General features: G+C 44.1%; 1 protein-coding gene across 3 annotated transcripts in view; it reads right to left on the reverse strand.

The window, feature by feature from the left end:
- The window catches only part of LOC120045190 (ankyrin repeat and BTB/POZ domain-containing protein 2-like), a 29,090-nt gene extending 11,787 nt beyond the window's left edge, over positions 1–17,303 (reverse strand). The window contains exons 1-2 of one of the 3 annotated variants that reach the window (XM_038990158.1): positions 16,215–17,303; positions 1,787–1,936 (exon numbers count right to left, since the gene is read on the reverse strand). In XM_038990158.1, the coding sequence (XP_038846086.1) occupies positions 1,787–1,936; positions 16,215–17,082 (1,018 nt within the window). In that variant the 5' untranslated portion in view covers positions 17,083–17,303. Of the gene's footprint in view, positions 1–1,786; positions 1,937–2,084; positions 2,144–16,214 lie in introns of those variants that run through there. The other 2 variants (XM_038990168.1, XM_038990176.1) reach the window with 2 other exon arrangements.
- Positions 17,304–21,773: the final 4,470 nt, after the last annotated feature.

Here is a 21,773-nt window from a genome sequence, read left to right on the forward strand (position 1 = left end):
CTGTGTCTTATTGTATCTCTTTACAACGAGAATGGTTCAATGATCGAGTCTCAGATAAAGCTCATTGGAAGGCAAGTTTGGGAGCAGAGTTGGGTTTAGCTGGGCTCAACGGCACGTCCTTCCTTATAGACCCTTAAAATCAGCAATAGTCGTCCTCGGCTGTAGCTATCGCAGTCACTTATCCCGCAACATATGTGGAAGGCATTAGAAAGAGGAGACGCTAGCTCTTAAACGTAGCAGCCAGAGAGCAGTGAGAGAGAATCTGCTCATGTGAAAGAGATTAGAATCTTAAAACGACTACTCCTTTTTTTAATGATGCTAAGACTCCTGAAGTAGCCACGGTGTCTGTCAAAGTATATGCAGGTTTTTAGTTCATGTCATATTTACAGTATGTACTGTATATCCATATGGGTAGATATACTAGACAATGTTTTATCTCTAGTGATAGCAATAAGCACCACAATTAGGATTGATTTTTTCTTTCTATGGTGAAACAAACTGCATGTTGTCCCATTTAATTCATGCACTTGGGCTCCAAGAATGAACAAGTGTGTGCACTGTTTTGCTTGATGCTACTCCCAAGACGACCAGAGAGGAAAGGACCCACATGGAATTTGTTTGGTTTGTGGAAACAGGGGAGTGTGTGTGCGTGTGTTTGGGGTGTGTGTGTGAGGGGCGGGGAGAGCAAGGGGGTCTATAACACCCTGTGGCTGACATGAAAGTGCCCTTGTGTTTTGGGAACACACAGTAGTCTGTTATATAGCCTAATGTTTCAGTGGATACGACATCCCTGTCTGATTCTAATGAAGGGACCCTAGAGACAGACCAAGGGTCAGATTTTAAAAAAAGACAGTGAACAGGGTCAACTTTATTATGCTATCGTCAGACCTGAGACCAGTGTTGTTATCTACACCAACACCGTCTGTCTGTCATCCTTTATACAATGCTAGCTTTGACATAATTCGTAAAGCTGTGTTTCCTGACCAGTCCCTACTAGATGGTGGATAAAGAGTTAGGCCGGGATTCAAATCGATCACGCTTTGTCGACAATGCGCCATTTAAAGATAACTTACGATTGAGCCGACACATGCACTGTTTACCATGAATGCGGTCTCTGCGAGCACGGGAACATTGCCTTTAAAAGGTGCATTGTCGACAAAGCGTGATGGGATTGAATCCCGGCCTTAGTTGTTGGCTAGAAACGTGTTTTGTCTATTTGAGAGGCTTTGGCTAGGTGGGGCACAGCACTTTAAAATGTTTCGGGGACAACTGACTTACAGAAAGAGATGTCTAAGTAAGTTTACATTCTAACAAAATACATGAGACAAATGGACAGTTGGATGGATTCTAAATTTGAATTTTGGGTGCCATCTTCTCCCAAACACTGTTCAGTGCTGCTCTACTTAGGTGCACTAGTTTTAATGAAGATGAACAACAGAAGAACAAGACAGACTGGGGATGTTGGAGTTAACAGCTGGTACCTCTCTAAATGTGAAAGATGGCCCTCAGAATAAGGTTGAACATGGCCAGTAGGAGTCTGTGCCCGTAACTGTCCCTTTCTCCTGACTAGATAAGGCTGATGAATCACATGCATGAGGACCAGATAGTTCCTCCCTGGCTAGGACTAAAGCGAGAGGAGTACGCGAGTGTTTGAGAAAGAGTGTGTGAGAGAGGGAATCTTTGAATGTAAAATGAAGAGGGTATTGTAATACGTTTGAGAGTGTTTGAGTGAATGTGAAGCTTGAGAATGTGACACACACACAAAGACACACACACACATACTCACTGAGTTCTGTGATGCTGCCCACACATGTGGCCAGAAGGGACTGTTCCAGGGTGCGTAGCTCCAGATGGGCGTAGGCATCCTCCCTGCTCGCCATTGGTGCCCGGGGATCCTTTGTGTATGGACTGACATGGGCTGGCAGGGATAGCTCACCTGTACATATAAAAGGTACACACAAATATTCGTTTTTTTTTATATATAAAAAGGTAGAAGACAACAAAGGAACATTTACTCATAATGAGTTACTAAATCCCTCAAAGACCTCAAGTTATTTAAGCATTAATGTAGTGTTTCAACTCACACTAGCGCTGTCAGTGTCTGCCACCGTGGCTCGACATCTGTCCAGAAACAACCAGGACCACAGACGGACTATATAAAACGTTTACTTTGGAGGTGAAGGTTCAATGCACTGCTAGTTACCAGGACAGTTATGTAACCAGGGAGAATAATGAGGGGATCATATCGGATTTAGTTTGTTTTATGAACTAAGATTAACTCTGAGAGAGAAAAGACTGAGGAGACATGGGGTGAGAGGGTAAATGTTTAGTTACATACCACCTCTCTGTCCTCTTTTACGAGCTCTCTATATCCCTCTCTCTCTCTCTCTTTATATATATATATATATTTTCCCACCTTTAAAATTTGAATTTAGCCTTTCATTTAAACCTTTAGGAAATGAGACAGATAATGCCTTGATGCATGTGATCACATCTTAACCATACCCCAAAATAAAATCGGATTCTCATCTGTAGGGTGCACTCTTAGGAAAAAAAAGGTTCTACCTAGATCCAAAAAAGGTTATCCTATAGGGACAGCCAAAGAACTCTTTTGGAACCCTTTTATTCTAAGAGTGTAGTAACAGAGTAGTAATGGAACGCTCAACCATTTACTGCCCTGACCAAAAGGGGTTTGAACTAATCTATTGCTTTCTCCCACAGAGAATTACAGCCCTACAAGCCACAAAGTCAGTCATCTGGACAGTATATGACACACACCCACTCCCAAAAAGAAACACCCCTTACAGGGAGGTTTCCTACAAACACAAATATAAAACATGCACGTGCACACGCACACACACACACTCCCACACAGGCAAACACACACACACACGCACACACACACACACACATTGTGTGAGATGGGTATTTGCTGACTCTCTTGTATTTTACACAATGGAAAAGGCACCAAAAGCCAAGCTAGGATAGCACTGCTCTCTACAGGCTTAGTATGCAAAGTTCCCTCCCCCAAGCCACTAGTCGTACTCAGCTATTTATATGAGTGTGGGAGAGAGCTGTGTATGACGTATTGATGTTGAATGACTAATGGCACCCTATTCTCTATATAGTGTACTACATTTTGACCAGAGCCCTATGGGCCCGAGTCAAACGTTGCACACTATAAAGTGAATAAGGGGCCATTTGGGATGCACCTTAGGAGAGCATTCAGAGTGATCCTGACGAACTGAACCCACAGCCACTGTCCACCCTCCGCCCCGTACTAAGTGGATAAGCCATACACATAGACAGACACACAGTCACACAGTCACACCCCACCTATCTTCCCTCACACCACAGTCCCCACACTGGCAACCCCCAAAACGAATCATGTGTCATCAGTGACTCTACACACAGCCTCAGACTCACCACCAGCACTAAGTCTGCTCTGAGATATGCGTGTATATTTTTGTGTGTATCGTGTATGTTAAGTGCGTGAGAGAACTTGTCAAGTAGATAGGGGTTACTCTGTAACTTTTATCTAACACAAACTGGAGGCTTTCATTTGGATGAAAGAAATCCAATATTTATAAACGGGGACTATTGGTAGCAATTGTAAATCACACCAGAAATAAATTGTTTGGTTCACAAACTAAGCTTAAGCCACAACCAAAGATAAACCGTCTGTAACTCCCAAGTGGGTCTCAATCCAACTGACTTAGTCTAGGTGTTCTAAAAAAAAAGACTTATCTTGGTTTGAAATAAATATTTTCTTGGTTGTCGAAGCATAATGAAATATAAGCCTTTTGGATAACTTACATGGATTACCCCTAGCTACTTTGTTAGGGGGAAAAAAGTAATGTGTGCCATCTGAACAAGTATTTGTTCATATAGTCCATTCATTCACAACAAGGGGCCAGTCTTCAGGCGGTACAAAGCACAACTGAGTGTTTTCCAAACCCTACCAGTGCTTGCTAACTCCCCAAGGCTACGGCTACTGTGTGTGTGAACACAAGCCATGCTTACTTGCCTAATCATGTATGATTACGTTATTTCCTTTACCTCCCTCCTCCTGTTTGTGTGTCTCTGTGTGTGTGTGTCTGTGTGTGTGTGTGTGTGTGTGTGTGTGTGTGTGTGTGTGTGTGTGTGTGTGTGTGTGTGTGTGAAAACAGAGGCACAGTCACCTTTCTGTGACACACAACAGGTCCTTTCTGTGGCAGGGCATAATGCCATGACTGTTTGGTCAGACTAAAACAGCAGTATGGATAGAGGGACCAATCCTACCCTGAGTTACACATATGCTACCCAAACTTTACTGAAACCCCCCTTTTGACACAGGCGCATGATTTACCAGATGGCCTGCACATTTCTCAAAATGCATTAGCTCAAAGGGGTTATGCAGTAATGGTAAAATAACCTTTAATTCTTTAATATTTAAAAAGTAAAGAGTGTAGAATAAGAGAAAAAGGCAGCGAAAGGCAGAGAGGACATAAAGGGAAAGAGTGAGAGAGCGTTAGAATGCGGGTTAGAGTCGAAGGAACCTTTTGGAAATGGACACAGGGCTCAGGGGTCAGTCTGCATGTCCTGTCTTGGTGTTGACATCTGACATCTATGGTCGTTAGGATAATTTGCCTTACAAAAGCACAGTAAGGGTGTTTCAATCGTGTCACAGACACTAGGCACTATGATGGGCTTGTAATCAATCATATAACAGTAGGGTTAAATGTGATCTGATTTTATGAACCAACAGTACATAATCCCCCTAAATTCAGAGGTTGCTGCCTACAGGTGCATGGAAATTCCTGGTTGCCCACCTTGGCAGCTGAGAGTGCCTGGAACCCGGAATCGCTGTCCGACATGTCACTGCACGGAGTATCGGAGGAAGTAACGGACGAGCTTGCAGCCTGGGAACTACCGATGGATCTCGACTCATCGCCTTGACCATTTGGATCGATGGGCGACTACGGGAACCGAAGGAAGGAGATTCGATTTCACTTGCCCGCCCAAGGATTCCACCTCGTCTCCGAGGCATCCCGGAAGTCCACGACAGCTCTGTTGCCGAGAGAATACGAGGCTACCCGAATTCCCTTGAGAGTCTCCGAAGTCTGCCTATTCACCTCTTCCCGAGCCAATGCAACTTGGCAGAGCTAGACTGTCTCCAGCCGAACGGCTATACAGGCTTCACACTAAGAGTTTCCTGTATTGCGGGACTAATGGTAATTTTGTCTCCAACTGTCCACTAAAAGACCAGGCTCACCGGTAGGAGCGAGTACTCTGGTGGTTCATACGGAGAACTTTTCCTCTCCCCTTACTCGCACCCCTTTTCATGCAATTTTGCTGTTGGGGAACCAGTCGAAATCTCTCCGGGTACTCATTAACTCTGGGGCCGATGAGAGCTTTATGGATGCTACCCTGGCGTCCGAGCTGGGTATCCGCACTCAGCCCCTCTCCATTCCCATGGACGTTAGAGCACCGAACATGTGCTCTATATGCCGGGTCACCCACAATATCCCGCCCATCTACCTCCGTGTGACAGGGAACCACAGCGAGACGATCCAATTCCTGCTCATTAAGTCTCATCACTTTCCCGTGGTATTTGGTTTCTCTTGGCTCCAGCGACACATTCCCCTTATTGACTGGTCTTATGATGCCATCATGGGCTGGAGCCCGTTCTGCCACGCTCATTGACTGAAGTCAGTGCAGCCTGCCCCGGTAGTCTTCCTGGGAGCTCGGAAGTTGCCCCGGACCTCTCCACCATTCCCGCGGAGTACCAGGACCTCCGGGAGGTGTTCAGTAAGGCCCAGGCCACTTCGCTTCCGCCCTACTGACCCTATGACTGCGGGATTGACCTTCTCCCAGGCACCACTCCTCCTGGGGACGACTGTACTCTCTGTCGGGTCCGGAGACCAAGGCTATGGAGACCTACATTGAGGACTGCCTAGCTGCAGGGTTCATCCATTCTTCTGCCTCCCCCGCATGCCCAGGGTTCTTCTTTGTGGAGAAGAAGGACAAAACCCTGTGCCAGTGCATCTACCGGGGCCTCAAAGACATCACAGTGAAGAACCGCTACCCACTTCCACTCATCTCCTCGGCCTTCGAGCCGGTCCAGGTGGCCACCGTGTTCTCCAAGCTGGACCAATGGAACGCCTACTACCTGGTGTGTATACGGGAAGGGGACAAGTGGAAGACTGCCTTCAGCACGGCCAGCGGTCACTACGTGGATCCGGTCATGCCATTTGGCCTTACCAACGCCCCAGCTTTGTTCCAGGCTCTGGTTAATGATGTTCTCCGTAACATGTTGAACCAGGTTCGTCTTCGTCTACCTCGAGGACATCCTTGGCTTCTCCTGCTCTGACCAAGAACACATGTTCCAAGTCTGACAGGTTCTCCAAAACCTCCTGGAGAACCAGCTTTTTATGAAAGCAGAGACGTGCGAATTCCATCGCTCCACCATCCCCTTCCTGGGTTACATCCTTGCTGCATGTAGTGTACAGATGGATCCAAGGAAGGTGAGAGCGGTGGTGGATTGGCCCCAGCCTACGTCCAGGGTGCAGCTGCAACGTTTCCTGGGATTCGCCAACTTTTCTCTGCGCTTTATCCGGAGTTACAGCATATTGGCTTCCCGCCTGTCTGCACTCACCCCTCCCAAGGTTCTGTTCACGTGGTCCCCAGTTGCTGACCGGGCGTTCCGGGATCTCAAACACTGTTTCACCACAGATCCCATCTTGGTTCATCCTGACCCGTCCCAGCAGTTCGTGGTGGAGGCCGATGCTTAGGATGTCGGAGTGGGGGCTGTCCTGTCCCTGCGTTCTACCCTGGACCTCAAGTTACATCCCTGTGCCTTCTTCTCCCATCGCCTCAACGCCACGGAGAGGAACTACGATGTGGGGAATCGTGAGCTTCTCGCGGTGAAGATGGCGTTGGAGGAGCGGAGGCACTGGCTGGAGGGAGCGGAACATCCGCTCATTGTGTGGACCGACCACAAGAACCTGGAATATCTCTGCACCGCCAAGCTTCTCAAATCCAGGAAAGCTAGGTGGGCCCTGATTTTCGCCCAGTTCAACTTCTCCCTCTCATACCGACCGGGATCTAAGAATGTCAAGATGGATGCGCTGTCACGCCGCTATAGCCCCACGGCTATAACCTCGAAACTCGAGACCATCCTTCACACTTCGTGCCTGGCGAGGGCACTCAGCTGGGGAATAGGGAAGCATGTTCAGGATGTGCAGCGTTTGTGATTGTCTCCATCCCCCTCCAGGTGTTGCCCATCTTCCCCATTATCCTCAGTGTATTTATACCTGTGTTCTCTGTTTGTCTGTTGCCAGTTTGTTTTGTTTGTCAAGCCTACCAGCATTTTTTCCTTGCTCTTGTCTGTTTCTAGTTCCTGTTTTCTAGTTTTCCCGGTTTTGACCATTCTGCCTGCCCTGACCCTGAGCCTGCCTGCCGTTCTGTACCTTATCACATCACACTGGCTTATTGACCTCTGCCTGTCCTGACCCTGAGACTGCCTGCCGTGCTGTACCTTTTAGACTCTGATCTGGATTACCAACCTCTGCCTGCCCTTGACCTGTCATTTTGCCTACCCCCTGTTCTAGTAATATACTTTTGTTACTTCGACACTGTCTGCATCTGGGTCTTCCCTAAAACGTGATAACTAGGAAGTTAAACTGTTTTCTAGATTAGTCAAAAACAACATTTCCCCCGCCCAAAACAGAGACTGTGTGTGAAACACTAGCACTTAATTAACTTTCTCTTCACACTGTGGACTCGTCCAACTTAAAGGACTAAAATGATGTAGCTTCCCAGTTAACACAAACCATGACCCTGTTCAAACAGAGAAGTAAAAACTATAAAGGGATAACCGCTACTCTGGAAGACAACAAGGCATACAAGATGATACATCTAGAGATGTTATGGTGCAGAGGCAGTATGAGCCTGCTGTTACAGAGATCTGAGAGGAGGAGGATGATGATGAGATATCAAGATGTGTGTGTGGATAGCGCAGACAAGAGAGAATGCTGAGAACAGATCCTCTCGTGAGAGGAAGCACCTTATCTAGTTTCACAGTGAGAATCAAATATGTTGGATTTACTGTCACAAAGTTTATGGGTTAGGTACTATCATTTGTCATGGTCATTTGATCATATTGAGTGTAGGTCAGATGTATCTAAAATTGAGAGGGGCACTCGGAGAAAGGAATGTGAAGGGGGAGGGATAGAGGGACAGAGAGAGACAGAGAGAATACTAGATATCCAGTTCCTTCCATCCTTTCCTAGACCTGTTCATGACTGTAGTAACAGCACCTGCCAACCTACCAATGTCAGCTTCACAGTAACATTAAACCTGACACTTTCCCCCATAAAAGCAATAATCAACACCTAGTGTGTGCTTTATTAACAGTTCCTTTAAGCTTTAGCATAACCCAGAGAGCCATAAACCCATGCCCCAGTATAAGAGCGGAATGCTGGCCTCTAGCCGTGTATGTAGTGTTTAGAGCAGTGGTTCCTAACCAGGGGTAGTAGGACTCCTGGGGGTACCTATCCACAGGGGGTACTTGAGAAGACTCATGAGACCATAGGCTTCCTGGTAAAATGCACATGAGTGGGTACTTCAGGGGTACTCCAGACAGTAGCACACAGTAAAAATAAAAGTGTTAAGTTAACACCTATAGAATTGAATTCAACACTGTTTCAGATAACATTTGGTCCCAGTCTACATAGTGTTAAAGTTACTCTACAGGTAGTGTTACATTATCAGAGTTAATTTGACTCAAAATTGTGTTAAAATTCACACATGAATGTGTAATAATGTATAACCTGGTGGAACATCAATAGGATATTACTCTATTAAGTAAATGTCAAAGTGAAAACTTTGCTATTAGTTGTTGACGTCACTTACATGATTATTTGAGGATGTGCAGGAGCAATTGCATTGACATGCAAGTCGAAATAATGATCATCCACAACCACAGCAGTTGATTGCTGCGTTTTTTCATTCCACTGAATTGAGTTGAATTTACACTGCAATCACTGCATAATTTTACACTCCAATTTAATTCTGACACTAGAGCTCATTGACTCCTCATAATGTTGAAAATACTCATCCTGGGTTAAAATAAGTCATCACAATTTTTTTTACTGTGCAGTCACCGAAAAAGGTTGGGAACCACTGGTTTAGAGCATAACCTACTGTAGTAGCTGCTGTGTACTTATTAGTATTCACGAGATGTTTGTGGGAGGATTGTATACACTAGAGAGTAGCCCAGTTATTACAGACTAACACACACTGTCATTAAAAACTGTTGTTAAAACCTTAAATGAAAGAGGCAATTACATGGTAGAATACGTCTTTGACATACGGTGTTGGTTTGAGAAGTAGTGCTACTGGTTTCTACTTCAGTGATAATGCCTGAGAAGCCGGTGTTTGGAGGATATATTGGCACGGGTGTTGTTAGGCCCGAGACGAAGTCAACGGGTTACCAACATATTCAGATAATGAGTGACATATTTTCATTAAAAACGTTATTTGATTAATTTATTCATACTATTTCAACCCTCCACAAAATATAGTCCCGAAACACATTTAGGGTTGCTACCCAAGCCGGCAGGTCGTTGTCTTTTTGTTCTGTATCTATGGACGCGACCCAGTCGTTCGTTGTAAATGTTCCATTGCCATACTGGCTGGCAACGTTCTTATCCCTTGCTTGCTAACTAGCCAACTACGGCTAACTTACAGTCACGTCAAACAGTGCAGACAGAATAACAATAGTAGATGCATTTGTTTAAGCTGTTTTGTAGTGAAATTTATTTGGATACATCCATAACAATGAGCTAATGAGGCACGATTTCACCTGGCATAGAAAATGTGCGCTCTCATTAGGACACTGTTGTTCAGAGGAGCTAGCCAACAACACAGCTAACATAATAACTTTAAACTGAAGCTGGAAAGACTACCAACTGGCTGCATTTTGTTTCGTTTTAGCTTTTTTCAATTGACATTTCTTTGTTTATATCCATAAAAATTATGCCAGCTGATTCATGATTTTGACTGGCTGAGAAACGCTGCCTGTCTCTCTCTCGTCCCGACTCCCGAACCCTACACGTTCATTGCTGTGGGACAGTTGGAAATTTGAATATTGAAACAATGTTGCAAATGTCGGAGACACAGACAGTAAGGTTTATACAAATCTACGCTGTTGAGAAAAGAAATGCGAGATAATGTCTAGATGCTTTAAATAGTGGAGATAATGTTTATAACTTCCCTGCCTGGGCTGATGACCTGTTGCACCCTCTACAACCACTGTGATTATTATTGTTTGACCATGCTGGTCATCTATGAACATTTGAACATCTTGGCCATGTTCTGTTATAATTTCCACCCGACACAGCCAGAAGAGGACTGGCCACCCCTCATAGCCTGGTTCCTCTCTAGGTTTCTTCCTAGGTTCCGGCCTTTCTAGGGAGTTTTTCCTAGCCACCGTGCTTCTACACATGCATTGCTTGCTGTTTGGGGTTTTAGGCTGGGTTTCTGTACAGCACTTTGTGACATCAGCTGATGTAAGAAGAGCTTTATAAATACATTTGATTGATTGATTGATGAGACAGTGGATTGCGCAGTCAGATGGAACAGAGTAAATAGTCATTTTAACGTCATAGATTTAGCCGGTGGTACAGTAACTTGTGGAATAGACTCCGGCTGGAATGCACGTTTAACCAATCAGCATTCAGGATTAGACCCACCCGTTGAATTCCATTAGGACAAGGGGTGCAACTTTCACTGGGGATGGGGGCGACATGACCCCCCCACATTCTGAAATAAAAATGTTGTCCCCCTAGTTTTATCATTGCATTGTACTACAAAATCCAGCATCAGTGTGCTTTAGGACCATGCGGACGCCTCAGAGCAGTCGGGTAAGATGTTTGGTGGTTTCAGCCAGCTGGATTTAGGACTGCGTGGACACCACAGAGCGTGCAGAGGCAGCTGTTGTCTGTCTGCTTTTACTCAGCGTTGTAAAAGCAAGCAGAGCATAAACTGGCTACTCTTTATTTGACTAATGTAGCTGGCAAGGTAACTGCTGTTTGACTTAACAGGAAAAATGTATTTATTCCCAGTGCTGAGCTAGTAGTGTAGCTGACATGCAACGTTAGCTAATGTTTCATCCCCACTCGACTGAAGTTCTGTCTGAAGTGAATGAACTAACTTCAGCCTAGCTATCTGTCAGGTAGCAGTATCTAACAGCTGTTGTATATATGGAAATGTTTTGTAGCCTTTGTTTTGTCCGGTTTCAACGGAAGAAAATTTAACTTGGCTCGATTTTGCCAGTTGATGTACCATTAGATCAACTGATCCACGTTAGTATCGCAATGTAACTTTACCGATCTGTCAGTTTCCCTAGCTAATTCCCTACTTTTCACACTGACAGTAATAAACAGCTCTAGAGGCTTCACTGTCATGGTGCACAGTCAGTACACAACACTATTCTCATCATGTCTTAGCAGGATCAGATGGTGACAGGTGTCCCAGCAGGGTCAAACAGCCAGAGAAGGCCAGTGTACGGAGCTCAGGTGAATTTTGCAGTATATTATAACAATCAGTGAATGAATACAAAGTTCCATCTTTTTTCTTTTTACCCATTTTTTCCTCTCCCAATTTTGTGGTATCCAATTGGTAGTTACAGTCTTGTCTCATCGCTCATCCAGGCTCTGTTACAGCGGCGCACAATTGGCCCAGCGTCGTCCGGGTTAGGGGAGGGTTTGGCCGGCAGGGATGTCCTTGTCCCATCGCGCACTAGCGACTTCTGTTGCTGGCCGGGCACAGTGCACGCTGACACAGTCGCCAGGTGTACGGTGTTTCCTCCGACACATTGGTGTGGCTGGCTTCCGGGTTAAGTGGGTATTGTGTCAAGAAGCAGTGCAGCTTGGTTGGGTTCTATTGATTTTATTATTGGATAATATAATGTATAAATGTACACCAAGGTAATTCTTTGTCATGCGTCATCTGAGTATCAAATGGTGACAGGCGGCTGAAGGGAACTTTGGCAGATGCTACACGTTATTCGCTCTGTGTAGCAAACACTGGACAAGCCAGAAGCTTCAAAGATTGAAACTATTTTAAGGCAGTCTGACAAACCTCTAAAGTTGAACGTTCTAAACTGTATCAGCGGTTGATAGAGGCTTTTCTTGATGACACAAAATATGTAAAACAAAAATGTGAGGAAGACCTGGGAGACACTACTGATGATGGTAATGAATGTATACAGATATGTTAGAACGCCCAGTCATGTTCATATAATCTCAGACAGAAATTGCTGAAGTTTAAGGCCATCCATAGAACATACTATATGCCAGTGAAACTGAATCACGCACTCAGAAATAATTCCTCTCCTGGAGGTGTAAAACACAAAAAGGGACATATTTCAATATGTTATGCTCTTGTGAAGGCTGGCTGAATTCTGGCAAAGAGTGTGTTCTTTTATGTCTACAGATTCTCCCTTCTTCCTATTCTTGTACATAGTACAATAGTACAAGAATTGTACAAATTCACTTGTATGTGTATTAAAGTAGTAAAAGGTTAAGTATTTGGTCCCACATTCATATCAAGCAATGACTACATCAAGGTTGTGACTCTGCAAATTTGTTGGATGCATTTGCTGTTTGTTTTGGTTGTGTTTCAGATTATTTTGTGACCAATATAAATGCATGGTAAATAATGTATTGTGTCATTTTGGAGTCACTTTTATTGTAAATAAGAATATAATATGTTTCTAAACACTTCATGTGGATGCTACCATGATTAAGGATAATCCTGAATGAATGTGAGAAAGGTACAGACGCACAAATATCATACCCCCAAGACATGCTAACCTCTCACCATAAAAATAACAGGTTAGCATTTTTGGGGGGGGTATGATATTTGTGCTCCTATAACTTTCTCACTAATCATTTTCACAATTCATTCAGGATTATCCATAACCATGGAAGCATAACATTCATGTAGAAGTGTTAAGAAACAATCAAAGTGACCCCAAAATGGTCATATTAGATTGTGTAGAAATGCAGAAAATGAGCTTTGGGGAGGACCCCAGACCCCCCGCCAGGTTATGTCCCCCCCACTTTTAAAAGCAAAGTTGCGCCTCTGATTAGAACACACTGTGGGAAGATGGGTGAGCTGAGGCTACTGTGCACAAACAAAGGTACAAATGAAGGTAGAACACATATAAACAGTAATAACACTGTATTCGAGTACCGTGCCATAACATACAATGCTATAAATGGAAAGCCACATTTCTATCCGAACAAACAAAAAGAGACTATTCTGTGTGTGATTGGTTTAGGAAAACAGGACCCCCTAACTGGCCTCCAATTAGGGTTCTGACTGGTGATGTGAACCATGGCTCCTTCCTTTAACTCCTCGTTTCTCAGTCCACCACACACACATGCACGCACGCAAACACACACACACACACACACACACTGTGGCTTAACCACAGCACCCTAGGAGATCTCCCACTTCCAGTCCTCCGTTACAATATTACACCTAATGACTGTTTCCTGTCTGTCGGGCTCTGTGGGGCTTTCCCCTTAACCTTGACATTCTTGTGGCAGAGCGTAGGTCTATGGTTCTGGGTACTAGACGACCTAGGAAACCAGTGACCTCACCACTTATCACCGTGATTGCTTTTCCACGGAGTCCATTTGTAACAGTTAGGGCATTTAGCCTGCTCTGGGACTTCAAGGACGTACAAAGAGAGGGAATAAGGGGGACATTTGGATTATCACAACATCATTAGTCAACCCCAAAACCAGAACACAATCCTCTCTCTCTCTCTCTATAGAATGAGTCTACAAATGTTTTTTTGTGGACACAAAAATATCAATCTTTGCGCTCGGATCAACACACACACACACACACACACACACACACACACACACACACACACACACACACACACACACACACACACACACACACACACACACACACAGTGGCATGTATTCATGGATGCCAAGGGAAGCCAGGCTTCCCCCAAAAATGTACCATAATTTTCCTTCAGTTCGCAAGAGGCTGAATGTATCTCAATGGAGAAGGCATCTGAGCAAGCAAAACAGCACCCCTCTGTCTCTGTATGTGTAGCCCATCTATCTGATGCTGTATGGTCAAAAATAGTATGATATTGTTGCTGCCCGTAGCATTAAATGCAAGGGAAGCCAAGGAGCATTTGGCCTCCCTTGATAAAAGTATACAATAATAGCCAATCAGCGTTGAGCTAACCTGAGTGAGCTCAACTTTGAATAGTCCTGACGCATAAAAAAAAAAGTGTCAAGGGAAGCCATTTTGGATTTGGCTTCACACCAATCACATCACATCACGCGAAAAACATCATTGACAGAAAAAAAACTTGAATTGCTGCATCTCGTTGTGTTGTTGTCCTCGGGTCTTGCTAGCTAAATTTGGACCTTTCCTAAATAAGCCATGGATGGAGATAGGGATTTGGACTTGTGGTTTTACTTCACTCTTGTACTGGCCAATGATTTAACGGCGATTCTGATCCAACCATAAATTCATACATTGTACATCTGGCCTGAGAGGATGGAAGTTCAATATGTAGATAGATGTAGTAGTAGGCTAATGTTAACACGCTGGCTAATCGTTGCCCATGAATGAAAGGCTGTTAGGCTAGCGAGCAAGCATTTTAGCTAGGTAGCCCAGAACAACAAAAACTAAAAGCATGTACTGTTTGACGGTTTCGGCATCATGAAAGAGAGGAGGATGGCATTGGCGTTTCTCTACAAGTAGTGTAAGTCAACATGTTTTTTCTACTTACACACACACACACACACAGCAATCAGTACCATGGATAGCCACATATTTAGCTTATGTTGATTGGACTAAATAGTTTTTGGAATCTTTTAGACTAAGCATAGGTGATTTAATGATGTTGAAATGGTCCTGGAATAGTGGAGGCAGCTCCTGTTTTCTTTGCGACTGATGGTACAGTGTTCTAAATCAATAGTTGTTTAGTAGTCCGAAAATGACCGAAATATTAACTTAATTGACCATGCTGTAAGTTATGTAACCAGTGGCATAAAGTACTTAAGTAAAAATACTTTAGTAGTTTTTTGGGGTATCTGTACTTTACTATATATATTTTTCACAACTTTTACTTCACTACATTCTTTTTAAAAAATCTTACATTTTCCCTGTACCCCAAAAGTATTTGTTACATTTTGAATGCTTAGCAGGACAGGAAAAGGGTCCAATTCAAACACTCATAAAGAGAACATCCCTGGTCATCCCTACTGCCTCTGATCTGGCGGATTCACTAAACACACATGCTTCTTTTGTAAATGATGTCTGAGCATTGGAGTATGCCCCTGGCAATCCGTAATTAAAATATAAAAAACGAAAATTGTGCTGATTGGTTTGCTTAATATAAGGAATTTGAAATGATTTATAATTTTACTTTTGATACTTAAGTATATTTTAGCAATTACATTTACTTTTGATACTGAAGTACATTTAAAACCAAACCTTTTTAGACTTTTACTCAAGTAGTATTTTACTGGGTGACACTTTTGGTTGAGGCATTTTTTATTAAGTTATCTTTACTTTTACTCAAGTATGACAATTGGGTACTTTTCCACCACTGCGTGTAACTGTTTGTTACATGCAATATGCTCTCCAGTTTTGTGATGAAACAAAGGTGTGGTTGTCTTCTTACTGTCTGGGCCTTAGGCCTCTATATCACGGTCGCAAGGCATTTTGAACTAACAGGTTACAGAGCAAACATCGCTATTATCACAACACATAGGTTGTAGTATGGCTTATTATTCCTGGCTTGGCTTCCCCAGAGATTTTACCCAAGCACTGCTACTGACAACACACACATGCATGCTTCTCATATGCGGGGTCAGTTTTTTAGAAGGGCCTCTCTCTCTCTCTCTCGAATATTCTGCCTGAGTGGACTTTTGTTTTGTTCCTTTAAATCCCTGAGGTTACATCATTTTTTCAGCTAGACTTCCAAAAGCTGCCAGAGAGAATTATCAGAATGCATGCTCACTGAAGAACCATTCCATTGTGCGCAGTCATAGGAGAAGAAAATCATTCTTGGAAAGGGGTGTGTGTATTTAGTGCATGGACAGAGGGAAAGTGATAATTGTTTCACATATTGTGTCATCGGGGTTGGGGCGCACGCATACACGCACACACACATTTACCATTGCCATTTTTCCCGCATATCAGATGCTCGTAGTTCTGCATCACTCCCCACAGCTCCGCGTCGTCATTGACGACCCCGTCCAGGACCTCAATATTTACCAGGCAGCAGGTGCCCTCGCGCTCTCTCTCCCGCTCCTCTGCCATCATCAACACCCGCACGGCCACTTCCTCCGCCAGGCTCTCCACGCACGCGGCCAGGCAAATGGCTGCGTGCTCATGCACGCGCACTGACACACGCGTATCCACCATCCACCTGAAGAACCGTCCCACCGGGAGGCTGAGCCCGCAGCGCGAGGACTTGCCCCGTTGACGCAGTGTCTCTCCTGAGCTCATGCAGTAGAGCGAAATGGCCCTCACCGTGCCAGCCACGCACCGCTCAGCCAGCCCCCAGCTCAGCACCAGTCGAATGGCGCTCTGCACCTCAAAGCGCGTGCATCGCTGGTGCAGCTCGCTCAGTCTCTGAGCCTCCCGGGAGATCCGAACCAGAGCCCTCTGCAAGAGCAGCGAGAGACGGCTGACTGCGTCACCGGAGAAAGCCACCTCCTCACCTGCTACTTTACGCAGGACTTCAGCGATCTCCTGGTCGGTCCAGGGGACCTCTTCCAGTGTCGGCAGACGAGGACACTTGGAGAGTATGTCCTCCGGATCCTCAGGCAGCACCGTATTGACTGTGTCCCAGCTGGCGTTCCTACTGCTCAGAGAGCTGATCTGGTTCCACCAGGTCCCCCGGTGTGGGTGGGTGTGGGAGTGCCGGGACCTGGACGAGGAGAGGCTGAGGGACCTGCAGGAGTCCCCAGCTCCGTAGCCCGAGTCCAGACTCAGATCTTCCAGGGTTTTCGTCATCCTGGGACTGAAGGTGCCTGACATTATTGTCGCTTTCTTGAGACGTGCTTCTGTTCTGAGATTCAAAGGTCACTTTTACGCACTGCAAGAAATACACCCCGTGAACGTTTCCTCTCCAAGTATAGATATATGGATTAAGATAGTTAAACGACTGTAGATAAGTCTATTCAATCACTTCTCTAGTAGTTTCGATGTTTGTCCATGGACACAGTCTCGCCTGCTGCCAGTCGCAGCTCCACAGGCACATGCACTGCTGGCTCTGTTAAATGTTACCATTAAACGTTAGAGGAGTGAGACCAATGAGAGTTACCCTTTGCGCGCACCAATCGGCTTTGAGAGCCTTTTGAACCAATTTAGGTCAGAACCAATCAAATAAATGAAACCTATGCAAACCAGGAGTGGTATCCTGTTACAATACCAGGCATACAGATACAGCTTTACAGCGCCATCGTCTGGAAATGATGAAACAGTGGACTATTTCTTAGGGAACTGAGTTTTTCCTGATCACTTGACCTGACCTGACCAGGAAAAACCCTAGACCCTAGTTATAGCCAAGAACAAGGTATTTCAGTAGAGCTCGGAGTCCTGACCCGAGAAAACTAGTCTTAAAATATGTGTTAATACTCTTCTACTAAAAAATAGGTTCCCAACCAGGGGTACTAGGACCCCTAGGGGTACTTAGCATATCCACATTGGGTACATGAGAAGACTCATGAGACCATAGGCCTACTGGTAAAAGGGGGTACTTCAGGGGTTCTCCGGGAAGAGCAAAATTCAATTGGTGGTACAGTAACTGAAAAAGTTTGGGTACCACTGTAATATAAAATACTCCTGCATACTTTCTCGTGTAAGTTGATTTGAAAATAATACTCAACGCAGATTTAACATTTTGGTTCTTGACAAAGAAAGAAAGAAAATCAAAATGTTGAAAACATGTATTTGACAAATCATTGTTGAACAGTCTCAGGGGTTCATTGCATAGATTATACACTAATCATAACCACATCTGTTTTGCTTTGACTGTCAAAAACCTTACAACTAAGGCATATCAATGTACAAACATGAATTTAGAATTCACACAAAAGCTTTCTTCCTTAGCCTGTTTTTCTGTGGATAAATAGCAAAGTACAAAACATTACCATTGAAATTGCTGTAGACCTATACAGTTTAGTCTATAAATAACTTTTTCAATTTCTTTAAAGGTAAATAAATAGTGGGCTTCTAACAAGAAGTGTATGAAAGAATATTTTAGCTTATGATGAATTGAGGGAACCTCAGTAAACTTTGTATTCACTTAACCAACATCTGCCAGTGGACAAATTAATCACTATACGCAAAATGTCCACTAGATGTCAGCAAAGTCTGTAAATCACGTGGCGCTGGAGTACAATCTACCACTAACCATTTTGAAAATTTTTATGGGCTACTTCAACATCATATTAGGCTATTTAATTAGGCTATTTACAACTACAGAATCTCTGCAGCCAGTATTTAGAACTTCAGTGTGTTTCTTCTACAACACAGTGACTACAAAATATCTACATATTGCTCTTCTTACAAATACAAATTACAAATAAGCTTTATAATACATTACAGCAAAGATCCAATAATCTGAAAATACATTTTTGCTAGATCAATGACAACACGAAATATGTTTTCATTTTAAGCTTAAACATTCCAAGAATAGAAAATTAGATTTAAATATGAATTATTCTTGCTAGATGACAAATCTAAGCCCAAAGTCACATACATTTGCAGTCGGAAGTTTACATACACCTTAGCCAAATACATTTAAATTCAGTTTTTCACAATTCCTGAAATGTAACAATTCCATGTCTTAGGTCAGTTAAGATCACCAGTTTATTTTAAGAATGTGAAATGTCAGAATAACAGTAGAGAGAATGATTTATTTCAGCTTTTATTTCTTTCATCAGATTCCCAGTGGGACAGAAATGTACATACACCCAATTAGTATTTGGTAGCATTGCCTTTAAATTGTTTAACTTGGGTCAAACGTTTTGGGTAGCCTTCCACAAGCTTCCCACAATAAGTTGTGTGAATTTTGGCCCATTCCTACTGACAGAGCTGGTGTAACTGAGTCAGGTTTGTAGGCCTTCTTGCTCGCATACGCTTTTTCAGTTCTGCCCACAAATTTTCTATGGGATTGAGGTCAGGGCTTTGTGATGGCCACTCTAATACCTTGACTTTGTAGTCCTTAAGCCATTTTGCCACAACTTTGTAAGTATGCTTGGGGTCATTGTCCATTTGCGACCAAGCTTTAACTTCCTGACTGATGTCTTGAGATGTTGCTTCAATACAGCCACATAATTTTCCTTCCTCGTGATGCCATCTATTTTGTGAAGTGCACCAGTCCCTCCTGCAGCAAAGCACCCCCACAACATGATGCTGTCACCCCCGTGCTTCACGGTTGGGATGGTGTTCTTCAGCTTGTAAGCATCCCCCTTTTCCCCTCCAAACATAACGATGGGCACTATGGCCAAACAGTTCTATTTTAGTTTCATCAGACCAGAGGACATTTCTTCAAAAAGTACGATCTTTGTCTCCATGTGCAGTTGCAAACCGTAGTCTGGCGTTTTTATGGTAGTTTTGGAGCAGTGGCTTCTTCCTTGCTGAGCGGCCTTTCAGGTTATGTCGATATAGGACTGTGGATATAGATACTTTAGTACCCGTTTCTGCCAGCATCTTCACAAGGTCCTTTGCTGTTGTTCTGGTATTGATTTGCACAGTTTGCACAAAGTACATTCATCTCTAGGAGAAAGAAAGCTTTTCCTTCCTGAGCGGTGTGACGGCTACGTGGTCCCATGGTGTTTATACTTGCGTACTATTGTTTGTACAGATGAACGCGGTACCTTCAGGCATTTGGAAATTGCTCCCAAGGATGAACCAGACTTGACGTCTACAATTTTTTTTCTGAGGTCTTGGCAGATTTCTTTTGATATTCCCATTTTGTCAAGCAAAGAGGCACTGAGTTTGAAGGTAGGCCTTGAAATACATCCACATGTACACCTCAAATTGACTCAAATTATGTCAATTAGCCTATCAGAAGCTTCTAAAGCCATGACATCATTTTCTGGAATTTTCCAATCTGTTTAAAGGCACAGTCAATTTAGTGTATGTAAACTTCTGGTCCCACTGGAATTGTGATACAGTGAATTATAAGTGAAATAATCTGTCTGTAAACAATTGTTGGAAAAATTACTTGTGTCATGCACAAAATAGATGTCCTAACCGACTTGCCAGAACTATAGTTTGTTAATAAGAAATTTGTGGAGTGGTTGAAAAACGAGTTTTAATGACTCCAACCTAAGTGTATGTAAACTTCCGACTTCAACTGTACAGTAGACCCAATTGCCGTCGCCTATGCTAGTTTAGTTTTTTTTGTGGATGACCAGTACAAAATCCATCTATACTAGGCCTACACCTAAAATATCAGGCATTTGGCCTCAAGTGACCTCAATTGATGGACTAAGAAATGAGGCCCCTTGCAGCCTTCTGAAGTTCTGAACCCCTGGTATAATAACGTCAGGCTGGGATTCCATCCTGTCGCGGATTTGGACAATTCACCATCTCAAAGGTCATTTCAGATTGAGCCTTTGCTCTAGAAGCGAAGATACACTAGAAGTATGTGGACACCCCTTCAACTTAGTGGATTTGGCTATTTAAGACACACCAGTTGCTGACAGGTATATAAATTCGAGCACACAGCCATGCAATCTCCACAGACAAACATTGACAGTAAAATGGCCCGTATTGAAGAGCTCAGTGACGTTCAACGTGGCACTGTCATAGGGTGCCACCTTTCCAACAAGTCAATTTGTCAAATTTCTGCCCTGCTAGAGCTGCCCCGGTCAACTGTAAGTGCTGTTATTGTGAAGTGGAAACGTCTAGGGACAACAACGGCTCAGCTGCGAAGTGGTAGGCCACACAATCACACAAAACAGGACTGCCGAGTGCTGAAGTGCGTAGCGTGTCTGTCCTCAGTTGCAACACTCACTACCGAGTTCCAAACTGCCAGCACAAGAACTGTTCGTCGGGAGTTCATGAAATGGGTTTCCATGGCCGAGCAGCGGCACACAACCCTAAAATCACCATGCGCAATGCCAAGCGTCAGCTGGAGTGGTGTAAAACCCGCCGCCATTGGACTCTGTAGCAGTGGAAACGCATTCTCTGGAGTGATGAATCATGCTTCACCATCTGGCAGTCCGACAGACGAATCTGGTTTTGGCGGATGCCAGGAGAACGCTTCCTGCCCAAACGCATAGTGCCAACTGTAAAGTTTGATGGAGGAGGAATAATGGTCTGGGGCTGTTTTTCATGGTTTGGGCTAGGCCCCTTAACGCTACAGCATACAATGACATTCTAGACGATTATGTGCTTCCAACTTTGTGGCAACAGTTTGGGGTCGGCCCTTTCCTGTTTCAGCATCACAATGCCCCGTGCACAAAGCGAGGTCCATACAGAAATGGTTTGTCGAGATCGGTGTGGAAGAATTTGACTGGCCTGCACAGAGCCCTGACCTCAACCCCATCAAACACCTTTGGGATGAATTGGAACATTGACTGCGAGCCAGGCTTAACCGCCAAATATCAGTGCCCGACCTCACTAATGCTCGTGGCTGAATGGAAGCAAGTCCCCGCAGCAATGTCCCAACATCTAGTGGAAAGCCTTCCCAGAAGAGTTGAGGCAAAGGGGGG

The sequence above is a fragment of the Salvelinus namaycush genome, chromosome 1, assembly GCF_016432855.1.
Source record: "Salvelinus namaycush isolate Seneca chromosome 1, SaNama_1.0, whole genome shotgun sequence".
Classification (NCBI taxonomy): Eukaryota; Metazoa; Chordata; class Actinopteri; order Salmoniformes; family Salmonidae; genus Salvelinus; species Salvelinus namaycush.